Consider the following 11302-nt stretch of genomic DNA (forward strand, 5'->3'; position numbering starts at 1 on the left):
CTGGGGTCTCTGGTGGGGGGCTCGATCCTTCAGGTGCTTTGGGCTTGTCCTGAGCCAAAGGCCGGGCACAGGTCAGCAGGATGAGCCCTGCAGCACGGCAGGCAGTGGGATGGAGCCCGGCAGAGGGCTGGCTGCACACCCACGCTGCCCTGAGCAGGCTGGGGCGCGGCGGGGCCGGGCCACCGGGCCAGGGTGACTCAGGGCGAGTCACTCAGAGTCACTCAGAGTCGCTGCTCCCGGAGCCTCTGGCCTGGGGGGACACCCAGCAGTGCCAGGGCTCGGGGTGTTCTGGAGCTAGCAGCACTCAGAGGGGCCGTGGGGAACTTTATTGGGCTCTTCTGTGGTCCAGGCTCTGGTTTGTTGGTGAACAGAAGCACAGCACTGCCCTGGAAGGAATTTGGAAGCTGCTCTCCAGGGCTAGAGGAGCCCCTGCCTTGCACTGAGGGAGCTCCAGGGAGCCTCTGCATGCCGGGACCAGCAGCTCCCAGGCTGCCCTGGTGAATGGGAACCAGGGGAGTGTCCAGGCATTGCTGCTCAGAGCCTGCCAGCAAGAGCACAGCTCATCCCAGCTCCGAGGGCGGGCAGGGAGGAACAGCCCTGTGCTGAAATGTCTGCACAATCTCAATCTGCCTGCCCAGGCTGCTCCCAAACTTTGGCACCCAGCAAAGCACAGAAAGTGGCCTGGTGTCCATTAAGTGGTAGAAGTAGAATAAGTCTGTTGTCCTGGGGTCTTTCCTTCTTACATAAAGCTGCTGTGCTTGGTGTGTTCTTGCTGATGGTTACAAGGAGCTGAGTTCCATTGGGGTGGTTGTCACCCAGAGGGGGTGGGACTGCTCAACACCCTTGGATCAGTTCCTCCAGCTCGAGGCAGAGCCCGTCTTTTCCACCACAGCTGCCCTGCTGCAAGTCTATGCAGAACAGCTGGCACCTGCTCAGTGCCCAACACATCCTGGAGTGCATTGGGGGGCAGAAAGGGATGGTGAGGGGTGGAGGGTGCCTGAAGGCAGGGAGGAGCAGCTCCTGGGCACAGATTGATGTGTATGAGAGCTGTGTGCCTCACAAACCTGCACCTTCCCTGGCGTGAAGGAACAGCCTGTGCTGCTGAAACTCAGCTCTTTCCTGGGTAAAATGTGGCTCTTTCAGAGCAGAGAGTAGCCCTGAGCAGAAGCACCAAACCTGCGAGTTTAGGAAATGTAAAACATCCTATTTCAGGTCAAATTCACATGTGAGGTGCCAGAGGAGACAGGTTTGGGTGTTTAACACAAAAGCAGCGCTGCAGGATTCACCTGCTGAGCAGAGGGCTCAGGCTCTGGCTGTCCTGCCCTCAAACCAGAGGGGGCTTGGGCTGTCAGTTAGTGTCCCTGTGGGAACTTGCCTGGCTCCTGGGACTTACCCTTCCTCCTGCACAACCCCATGTGACTGGTGAGTAAGTGCAAGGCTTCCTGTTGAAAGCACAGCCTTGCCGTGCAAAAATCTAGTAACTCTTTCCTCTAGCATCTGGCCACCTCCTCCAGGCATCCAGCATGCAGGGACACAGCAGGAAGGGCTGGATCTGGGATTTCTCTGCCAGAGGCCGGGCAGAGAGCTGCTGCAGCAGCTCATGTGACATTCCAGACAGCAGTGACACTGCCAGCAGGTGCTGCTGGCTCAGAGCTTGGGTGGCATCCCCGTGTCCTTAGGGGCAGGGTATTCTGTACAAGTTCCTGCACACAGCCCACCTCGCTCCCTGCTGGGAGAGCAGCTCGGCTCGGTCACAGCTCCCCTCGCTGGGAAAATGTGTTTTTGCAAAGGAGAAGGTCAGCGTGACCGGTGTGCTAAATGAGAGCTCCCTGCCGACTGGGAAGGAGCAGGAGGAGCTGCTGTGTCTCTGGCTGGTGCATCTGTGTGTGTGTGGTGGCTGCTGGCAGCTCAGAGCCTCAGCTGAGCCCCAGGCCATGGGCACCCTCCTCTTACCCAGCACAAGTGGGCAGCCAAGGGCTGTCTGCAAACACAGAATGCAGGTGCTGGGTTCAGCTTTGCTGATGGTTTTATTGCTCCAGGGTGGGAGGATGTGGAGCTGGTGACACCTGGTTGTGAGCCCCTGGCAAGGGGCACGCACCAAACTCATCTTTGTGCCAGCGAGGGGGTGTTGCCAATGTCACAGGCCCTGAAAACAAGAGGTGGGTTGGGGATTTGCAGCGACTCCTTTTGGTTTTGTGCCTCTCAGTGGGCTCTGCTGACGTTGGGAACAGCACAGAGCCACCCACCAGCTCGGTCAGGGTGTCACTTACTCTGCTTCTTCTTTGGAGATTTGTTTCCCCAAGTACAACACTTCTGCAATCAGGGACACCATGGGGTCGCAGTTCAGGCTGGCAGCTGCAGTCACATGGCCATCCCTGGCATGGAAAGAGGAAGAGTGTGGATCTGCTCAGTGCACACAGCTCAGCACAGCAGCATCCCCGTGGCACAGTGGCCATGAGCAGCTGTGTTTCAGAGGGCTCAGGATGCACAGGCACTCGTGGCACATTGCCTGGCACTGCTGGGAGCTGGGCACTGAGCCTGGCAGCAGTGGGGCAGAGGCAGAGATGTGTCCCAGGCTCTCTGCCCAGCTGGTGTCATGGTTTGAGTTCATTCTCTTCTCCTGCCCTGCTTTGGTTTTCTCTGCCCTTAGTGCACAGCCAGGGGATGTGCAGCCTCTGTGGGATCCCTGCAGCTGCAAGAGAGGGCTGTGCCTGTTTCCAGGCCATGGGCTGGCCGTGGATTCACTCACCTGATGTAAAAGATCAGGAATTTCTGTTGCTCCAGGCTGCCCTTCACGACAGTGTCCGTGTATCCCTTCCCACAGCCTGGGGGAGAGAGCCTGCTCAGGAGCCCTGGCACAGCAGTTTGCACCCAAACCACCTCAGAGCCAGTGTGGGGGGACAGAGGGGACAGTGGCTGGGGCTGGGACAGGGCTGGGGAGCAGACATGCAGGCCCTGGACAAGCAGAACTGACTCTGAGCCTGGGCTTGGTTTGGAGAGAGAAGTTCTTGCTCTGTGACCTCTAACCCACTGTAGCTCAGCAAAGAACAAGAGCTCTGGGTGAACCCCAGGGCTCACACTCACCGTGGCAGCCAGCCCACAGCTTGAGCTGCTTCAGGTGACCTCTGCATCCCCCAGACCCAGCTGGTGGAAGGAATTCCTCTGCCCCTCCCTACCTGCATAGTGGATGCTTTTCCCAAGCAAGGTGGTCCAGAAGTAAGGAACAGTGTGCAGCTCCTCCCCTCTGCCCAGCATGTTCAGGGCAGCACAGCGACCTGGCAGGAACCAACACACTGAATAACCCTCTTAAAAACTGCTCCCCTGCTGTCCCCTCTGTGCCATTCCCACCCCTGAGGGAGCTGGAAGGTGACATGTCCTGTGGTGGGATAGAAGGTAAGAGAAAAGTGCAGAGGCAATCTCACCCCTGAGGAGCTGCACTGACCACCAAAGATTAGGAACAGACCTGCCCTTGACAGGCACAGCTGAGTCCAATAAGGATGAGGGCTACAAAGAGGGGGTTAGCTGGGTGAGGAGGGAGATGGAGTTTGTTGGCTGTGCTGTGAGGAGCTGCCCATGAGAGATCCCCAAGCAGGTGTGGAGCTTTGGCAGTGAGATGACAACAATGTCCCTCACCATGGGCCTCAGCCACTTGCTGGTGGTGGATGCTGGACCTGTCCCCATCCAGCAGAGCCACTGGGAAGGCGACCACGTCCCCCGCAGCGAAGACCTTGGGGATGTTGGTTTGCATGTGCTAATTGGGCAAAGGGCAATTAATTAGTGCAGTGATGGGAGGGGAGGGATGGGGGGTGGGCTGGCAGGCTCAGCTGGCACTCACCAGGTTCACCAGGATGGCACCTTTGTCATCTCTGGCCATGGAGGTGCCCTTCAGGAAGGCTGAGTTGGGGGTTGAGCCTGTGGGGAGGGGAGCAGGGGTGAAATGCAGAGAGGCTCTGCAAGGACTGGGAGGAAATTTGGGCTCACAGCTCCTGCTCAGAGCAGTGACCTGGGCTTGGGCTGGTGCTGAGCCAGGCCCAGGACACAGCAGGGACCTGTGGGGCTCAGCAGGAGCCAAGGGCACACTGAGGGTGTGACAGCTCCTCTCCTGCTGCCAGGTGTGTGCTCGTGGGCTGCTGGCTTCTCCAGGTGTTTGGGGCCAAGAGGAAGGGCTGGATGATAAGAGAGTGGGAAAGATAACAGCAGGGAATGGTGTCCTGGAAATGAGCTGTGATGCCCTGCTGGATGTTCTCCCCATTCCCAAATCTGCCTCCCTGTCCCAGCTGGGGCCTCTCACCTATTCCCACCACTACCACATCTGCAGGGAGCTTCTCTCCGTTGGCAAGCACAGCCTCTGTGACCTGGGAAAGAAGGAAAGGTCATTAATCAAGAGTTAAAACCTCTGTCCTAATTCCCACAGCCTCCCTGCTGCTTTGCTCTTTGCTGTCTTTTTTTTTCTTCCTCAGGTTTGGATCACCTTGTCCAACTAATGTGTGCTGTTGGGGATGTAAAAGAAAATCATGGTGTTGTCCCTAGGGTAGGAACATTTTACTGGTGCCCTTTGAGCCCAGAGTTGTGCTCAGTGAAAAGGAAGGGAGGGTCTAGAGAGGAAAACCTGATGTAGGCACGGGGTTATATCTCAGCTTGGGCTTTTCCCCCCTAAAATCAGCAGTTCAGGGATCACAAAGGCATGACTGACCTTTCCATCCTTTCCTTTCAGCTCACACAGCTCTGTTTTCATGTGGAACTTCACCCCTTTATTTTGCAGCATCTGAAAAGGACTGGTTTGAGTATTCATTAGGAAATTCCAGGCTATAAAAACAGCTGTACCCAGCCAAAAGCCAGGCAGGCAGCTCTGCTGCTGCTCCAGGCTGCAGGGAGATTCCATTTGTGTCCCTGGCTGCTGCTGCTGCAGGGACACAGAGCCTGGCTTTTCTCTGCAGTCCTGCTCAGGACTGGTGTGTGAGGTGGGTTTGGGGTGAGGAGCTGATGTGGGGAGGGGGAAGATTGGGACCAGCCCTGTGTGCAGAGCTGGTGGGGGAGGACAGAGGCTGGGCATGCAGAGTTGTGACTCAGCACAGGGGCGAGGTTTCCTGGGCTGATGTGGATCCTGGGGCTGCTTGGCTCTCCTGTGTTCTCCACGCCAGAAATCAGCCCCAGGTTTTGCTCACCTTCATGGCAACACCTCCAACCTGAGGACCCAGGGCGTGCTGGAAAGGGAACTCCTCTCTTTCCACCACTGAGATGGTTCCAGCCTTGTCTGAGAGGAAGGCAGCCACCTCCATTCCTGCAGGGAAGAGGCATGCCCGAGGTAAGCCTGCTGCAAGCATCAACCTGCACCCCTGGAAACCTTCTCCCCTTCCAGAGAGCAAATCTGATGTGCTGCCAGAGCTGAACTGCTTTGCTGTGCATTTCTGGGCTGAGGTGTTTTGCTCCCCCCATTCTTTGTTCTCCTGGATATTGGGAGATGCAAAGAACAGCTCCTGGTTATATCCAAAAAAACTCCCTTTCTGTGCCTTAGCCCCTTGCTTTCCCAATGCTTCTGGGGAATCCAGCTCCTCTGGAGGACAGTGACCTTTTCATAAGGCACATTTCCCTCTGTCCATGTGTAGCAATTGTTTATAGCTCTCAAGTTTCTGGCTATCAGAGGAAAGAATGAGTGTGTGCTGTGCAACTCGCACCCCCAGCAGCTCCAGGGAGGATCCCAGCCGGGTAGAAAAGGAACATCCCTTCCCTGAGGGCCTCCAGTTAATGTGCACATGCCACAGAAGGGGTTTGGAGGCTCTCACTGAGGGTTTGGCACCCACTCCAGCCTGGTACCTATGAATGAAGCTCCCACAACCACCAGATTCTTCCCAGTTGCCAGCTCCAAGATCTTGCTGGACTCTTCTGGGGTTTGGAGCGTGCATATGTTCTGCAGGTCTGCACCTGGGACTTTGAGGAAAGCAGAGCTGGAAGAGAGAGAGACTCCAGATGCATTTCATGGCATAAATCAAACAAAGAACGAGAAGGGAGCACAAACCCACGGCCGTGTCCTTCCATTCTGCCCTCCCACCTCACTTCCCATCTCCACCTCTGCATCCCAGGGCTGTCCTGCCTGCAGTCCTGTGTGTGGCACACACTCTGGGCACTCACTGGCTGCCTGTTGCAATCAGCAGCTGCTGGTACTTCTGAGAGGATCCATCCATGAAATGAACCTTCTGCTTCTGGAAATCCACCGACACCGCCTGCAGGAGAGAGGGGGCACGGATCCCACAGGCTCCCTGCTCCCCCCTCTGTCCTGCCTGTGTTCCTGGCACTCAGGGGAGATGAGGGGTGCTGGGGGTCTCTCTCCCACTTCCCACAGGTCCATCCATGGATGTGACACCCTCCCCACTGAGGACTGAGCTCAGCTGCTCTGGTACCTCCTTCTCTGTCCAGAACTCGATGCCCCGAGCCTGGAGGAATTCAGGCTTCCTCAGGTAGACATCCTCAGCTTTCAAGTTCATTTCCTGGAAGCACAACAAAAGTATGAAACGAAGCATTTCTAAGAGGCAGCAATTCTCCTGAAGTGTTCCTTGTGAAGTCACTTTGGAAAAGAGGTGAATTTCACATTTTACAATCACACTCCCCACACTGCCCCATCCATCACCTTGTGCCCACCTCAGAAAAACCACCAAACATTAACAGGGAGAGCTCAACAAAAGGAGATAAAAACATCAGCTCATGTTGGCCCTGATCAGATATTTTCTGGGAGGAAAAAGAAGCTTTCCTGGAAATAACACCCCTATTCCTTCTGGATGCCTCAGCACTCCTGCTGTGCTCCCTCCTCCCCTGCTGCTGGCCCTGAGCGTGGCTCAGTCCTGCCCTTGTCACACACAGACCTTGCTGAGCTTGGACTTGTCGTAGGGAACGTGCTTCTCCCTGGTGGCCATGATGATCCTGCCAGTGAACCCCTCCTGGCGAAGGGTCTCTGCACACACCAGGGCAGCCACACCTGGAGGAGATGCTCATCTCAGCCCTCTGACTCCTCCCTGGGCAGCAGCAGCAGCAGGAGGAGGAGGAGGAGCAGGTCAGTCCTCCCTGGAGAGGAGGGTGTGTGGAGGGGGCAGAGCTCAGATCCCTTTGCTGACCTCCCCCCAGCAGCAGCATCGTGTTCTTGTTGAGGAGGCACCTCCTGCTCGTGTCCTTCACCCTCAGGCTGCTTTCCAGGTCCTGCAAAAAAAGAAAAAAAAAAAAAAAAAAAGGCAAAATGTTCAAGTCACACGCAGCCCAAGGAACTGCCTGTGCTCAGTGACAGCAGGTAAGGTCAGTACCTTCTTTTTTGCTGTAATGAACACCTTTCCATCTTCCACTGTTACCTGAAGGAGGGAAAGGAGAGGTTTTTAAAGCGCTGCATCCATGAGGTTGTGGTAGGAGCTCTCCTGGGAGATCCTGGTCCAGTGTGCCATCTGCCTCTGATCTTGGACGTCACATGATGCTGAGGAGCTCATGAGCTTTTCTCCTCAACCTAAGAGCACTGAGGAGGAGCTGTAAATCCTCTTTTTCTTTCCAAAAGCACTTGTGCTGGCTCTGAGGACTATTAGATCTGTGGCACCACCTTTGACTGAAAGGAGCTTTAGGGCAGGGAGTTACATAATCCCAAAATCATCCCTTGTGTGGAAGCTCTGAGTGACCCAGCTGTGGTCAGGGCAGGGGGCTTGGGGAAGAGAATGAACGTGAGACCACCCAGCTGGGAGGCCAAGAAGTCACCTTAAAGCAGGGGATGCAGTCCAGAGCAGGGTATTCCTCAATGTCTCCAGTCCTGATGTTAAAGCAGGCCCCGTGCCAGGGGCAGCGCAGCCTCTCCCCTCTCAAAACCCCTGCAAGAGACCCCCCCCAAGCTGGGCAGTGAGAACCAACCTCCCCAAGGTGGGATTTCCCCCCTGCCCCAAGCTGGGGTTACCTTTGCTCAGCGGGGCGCCGTAGTGGGGGCATTTGCTGCCTAGAGCTCGGAATTCCCTCCTGTTCCTCACCAGCAGCACTGGGTGCCCGGCCACCATCACCTCCAGGAGCCTGGGGGAGAGGGGCAGAGGTGGGCAGAGAACCCCCCAAAGCCCCACCACCACCCCAGGCACTCACTGTCCGTCCCCAACGTCGTCCTCCCTGCAGACCTCCTCGGTGATGGTGTCGCTGCTGTCCATGCTGCTGGGACCTGCTCACTGGCAGGCACTCAAAGGGTCCCAAATTTCTGATGAAGTACCAAAATGACCTTCAACCACCCCTTTTGTAACTTTCTGTCCAAACCCAACACCCATTCCTCTGCCCTTTTCCCCTCTGAATTAACCCATTTCTCATTTCCAGCCTCATTAAACTCAGCTGCAGCACAGGGGGAGTGAGCAGACCTGGTAATGGCTCTTGTAAACAAATACAATTCTTTATGGGGAGCTGCTGCTGCCATAGCCCATGGCTCCCTCAAACTGGCTCTAAAGAAATGCTTCAGCCTCTCCAACATTTGTGCAGAGATGTTACTCATGGTAATTGCCCTGAAAGCACTAATCCCCTCCCAAAATGCCTCCTGGGCTAGAAAACAGCCAACCCCCTTGGTCCTTAGTGCTCTCCCTGCCTTAGCAATCATTCAGAGGCTGGTTAGGAATCTCCCTCTCTATTTTGAAGGGGGAAAAAAAGCAAGAAATGGAGCAGGGGAAGATCATTTAAGGCAGGTTTCAGTGCAGGGCGGTGACTTGCTCCTGCAACCCTCCCTGTACCACTCCCCTCCATCCCAGGTTCTTTGGGAGAAGCATTGCTGGGTACTCACCTGGTCCTGCCAGGGGGGTTCAGGCACCTGTCCTGCAGGTCAGAGAGCCACCACTGCTGCTGCCTGTGACTTTCTCCTGCGAGGTGACACCCTGGTGTCTCAGCACAGCTGCCAGCCCACGGCTGGTGATGCTCTCCCCAGGTTGCTCAACGCTGCCATCCATCAGGAGATGCAGCTCCTGGAAGGGGCAGCCTGCCAGGCAGTGTTATCTGATTTCTGCAACTGGCCCGGGCCTAATTAAAGGTATTTTGCTGGGGTTTAGAGTTGCAAAAGAATCGAGGGCACATAGGAATTATGGCACAGGTGTGGTGTAAAGATGGGGTGTGTCATGGGCAGTGTGAGCAGAAACTCAAGGGGGTTCAGTGATATCCCAGGGTCCCTTCCCACTGCCCCTTTTCCTGGTGGAAAGCACTCCAGCTCGACAAAAGGTATTTTTGCAGCACTTTGGAATGATATTGCTACTTTTTATATATTTTCACAGCACTTAAAATTCTTTTTTTTTTTTTTTTTTTTGTAGGATTTTTCTCCATTGATTTTAAGGAACATGAAGTTTCCAGCAGCTCTGCAGGTGCCTTACATCCCAGCTCTGCTCCTGGTTCAGCCACTGATGTCCAGGCACACGATCTCATCATCCCCTGGCCCGTGAAGGATGACTTGGAGCAGGGTGCTGCTTGCTGGGCTATTTTTACAACAAAGTGGGAGTTGCAAAAAACTGGGAGTAACACCTACACTGTTTGTGTCTCCTCTTGTTCTTATCTCTATTTCACAGTCAGTATATTTCACAACTTAAAATATGCCTCAAAAAAAATTAAGGGGGAAAAGTTACCAACAGCGTGCTTCCATCATCTCCCTTGCAGAACAGGAGATCCGCAGGGATCAGCTCCCCACCAGCAAATCCTGCAGCAGGAGGGATAAAAATCCTCTGGTGGGTATCACCTGGAGAAGAAGGCAGGTGCAGGATGCTGGATAAGTTCAGGATGGATTATTTGGGAAGCAGTGAAATTCATGGGACCCTCCAAGCCATGAGCAGGGTACTGGGACCGGGCAATCCCGGCCCACGGGCTCTGCACACCCACGACGGCCACAGGAATGAGGGATTTTCTCACAGCACCAATGAGCAGCTTCTGGGCTCTGCCCTCCTGGCCAGGAGCCTGAATGTGAAGCAATTTGGCTGCCAAATGTCCGTATTTAAACTCTGTGTAATTATTCCCCAGGAGCGCGTTCCCACGTGGAGGAGCAGCAGCGTCGCCGAGCGTTCTCTGACTCAGCAGAAATCCCTGGAAAAACGTTTGCTCACGGATGGAAATCTGCAGGGAGCAGGCAAAGGGGCAGGCACGGAGGTGTGCAGCTTTGGGATGAGGCAGGTGGAGCCTGATCCTGTGCAGGGATGTTTGCACTGCGGGGCTGAGCAGCGGATTTGGCTGCTGGATGCAGCCGAGCACCCAGGAAAGGCTTTTGGAAAGGGCAAAGGAAAGGGCAGAATGAAATGCTTGACAGAGGCAAAGATGATAGGATGGATATTAGAAAGGTGATAGACAAAGGATAGAAAGTGGAAAAGGGCTCTGGATGTCAGGGAGAATCTGGGGGCTGGCTGCAGGGATGTTAGTGTGTGTCAGGAATGCACAAGATGCCCTCGAGGGACTGGGGTGGGATTGCAGGCAGATTTTCAGGAAGATGCTCTGTAAATATCTTTTTGACCTTTTTAGGTAAACCAGAGGCGGTTACTTAGAGGGTTTTAGATCTTTTCTTGTAGCACAAGTGGGGATTAAACATAGGAAGGAAGAGAGGAAAAGGAAGTGGCACCCTCAACCACAAAGAGCCAGAGGTGGGCACCAGGCATCTCTGAGCAGATCTGCCACCCACGTTGGTGCTGACTCACATGAGCTGCTGAGCTGACCTTGGGTTTTTTAGACACCTTCACTTTTTCTGTGTCTCCCCAGAGCTGCTGAGCTGACCTTGGGTTTTATTAGACACCTTCACTTCTGCTGTGTCTCCCCAGAGCTGCTGGCCCTCCAGAAAACTCAAGTTCAGTGGCAAGGATTTAAGGGGTGTAACTTTCCTGCCTTCAAGTTCCCACCAGCATCAGCTGGAGTAGCACATTTTTTCATGCCATGGCTGCGTGGATTCATCTTTTTCCCACCTTTTTGCCAGCTCACCCAGCTCAGGGCCCTTCCCTGCTCTACCAGAGCCACTGATTTTAACAAGCAGCACCCACGGTGTCAAACTGCTCAGCTGCAGGAAGAGGAAGCGAGGTGAAACCTGCAGCAGAGCTGGAGTGATTAATGGGGCACTGCTCTCAGAACAGCTTGGTTTGTGATATTAATAACGAGAGAATTCAGGAGGGAACCTAACCTGCTCCAAGCTGTGGAGCCAGCAGCAGCAGGAGATGCAGGGGGGAAGATCCTGTGCTGGTATTTGTAAAACAGGAGGAATTGAGAGGGCTCAGAGGGTGTGTGGGGGTTGGGGTGTGCTTCCACCTTGGAGGATTCATTCTTAACCTGTCTGAAATGCAAAAAAAAAAAAAGAAAAATG

At 54.8% G+C, this 11302-nt stretch overlaps 1 protein-coding gene across 1 annotated transcript; it reads right to left on the reverse strand.

Moving 5' to 3' along the window:
• Window positions 1–2266: 2266 nt before the first annotated feature.
• On the reverse strand, window positions 2267–8156 carry LOC311161375 (apoptosis-inducing factor 3-like; the record flags this gene model as incomplete). The annotated part of the gene is made up of 17 exons (XM_084218892.1): window positions 2267–2375; window positions 2750–2825; window positions 3177–3275; window positions 3634–3751; window positions 3836–3912; window positions 4292–4355; window positions 4694–4765; window positions 5166–5281; window positions 5815–5945; window positions 6130–6221; window positions 6399–6485; window positions 6858–6970; window positions 7107–7188; window positions 7290–7334; window positions 7726–7835; window positions 7919–8028; window positions 8095–8156. The coding sequence occupies 17 exons, from the start codon at window positions 8154–8156 to the stop codon at window positions 2267–2269; spliced, it is 1563 nt and encodes a 520-aa protein (XP_084075018.1).
• Window positions 8157–11302: the final 3146 nt, after the last annotated feature.

The sequence above is a fragment of the Fringilla coelebs genome (assembly GCF_963513975.1).
Source record: "Fringilla coelebs genome assembly, chromosome: 20".
NCBI lineage: Eukaryota > Metazoa > Chordata > Aves > Passeriformes > Fringillidae > Fringilla > Fringilla coelebs.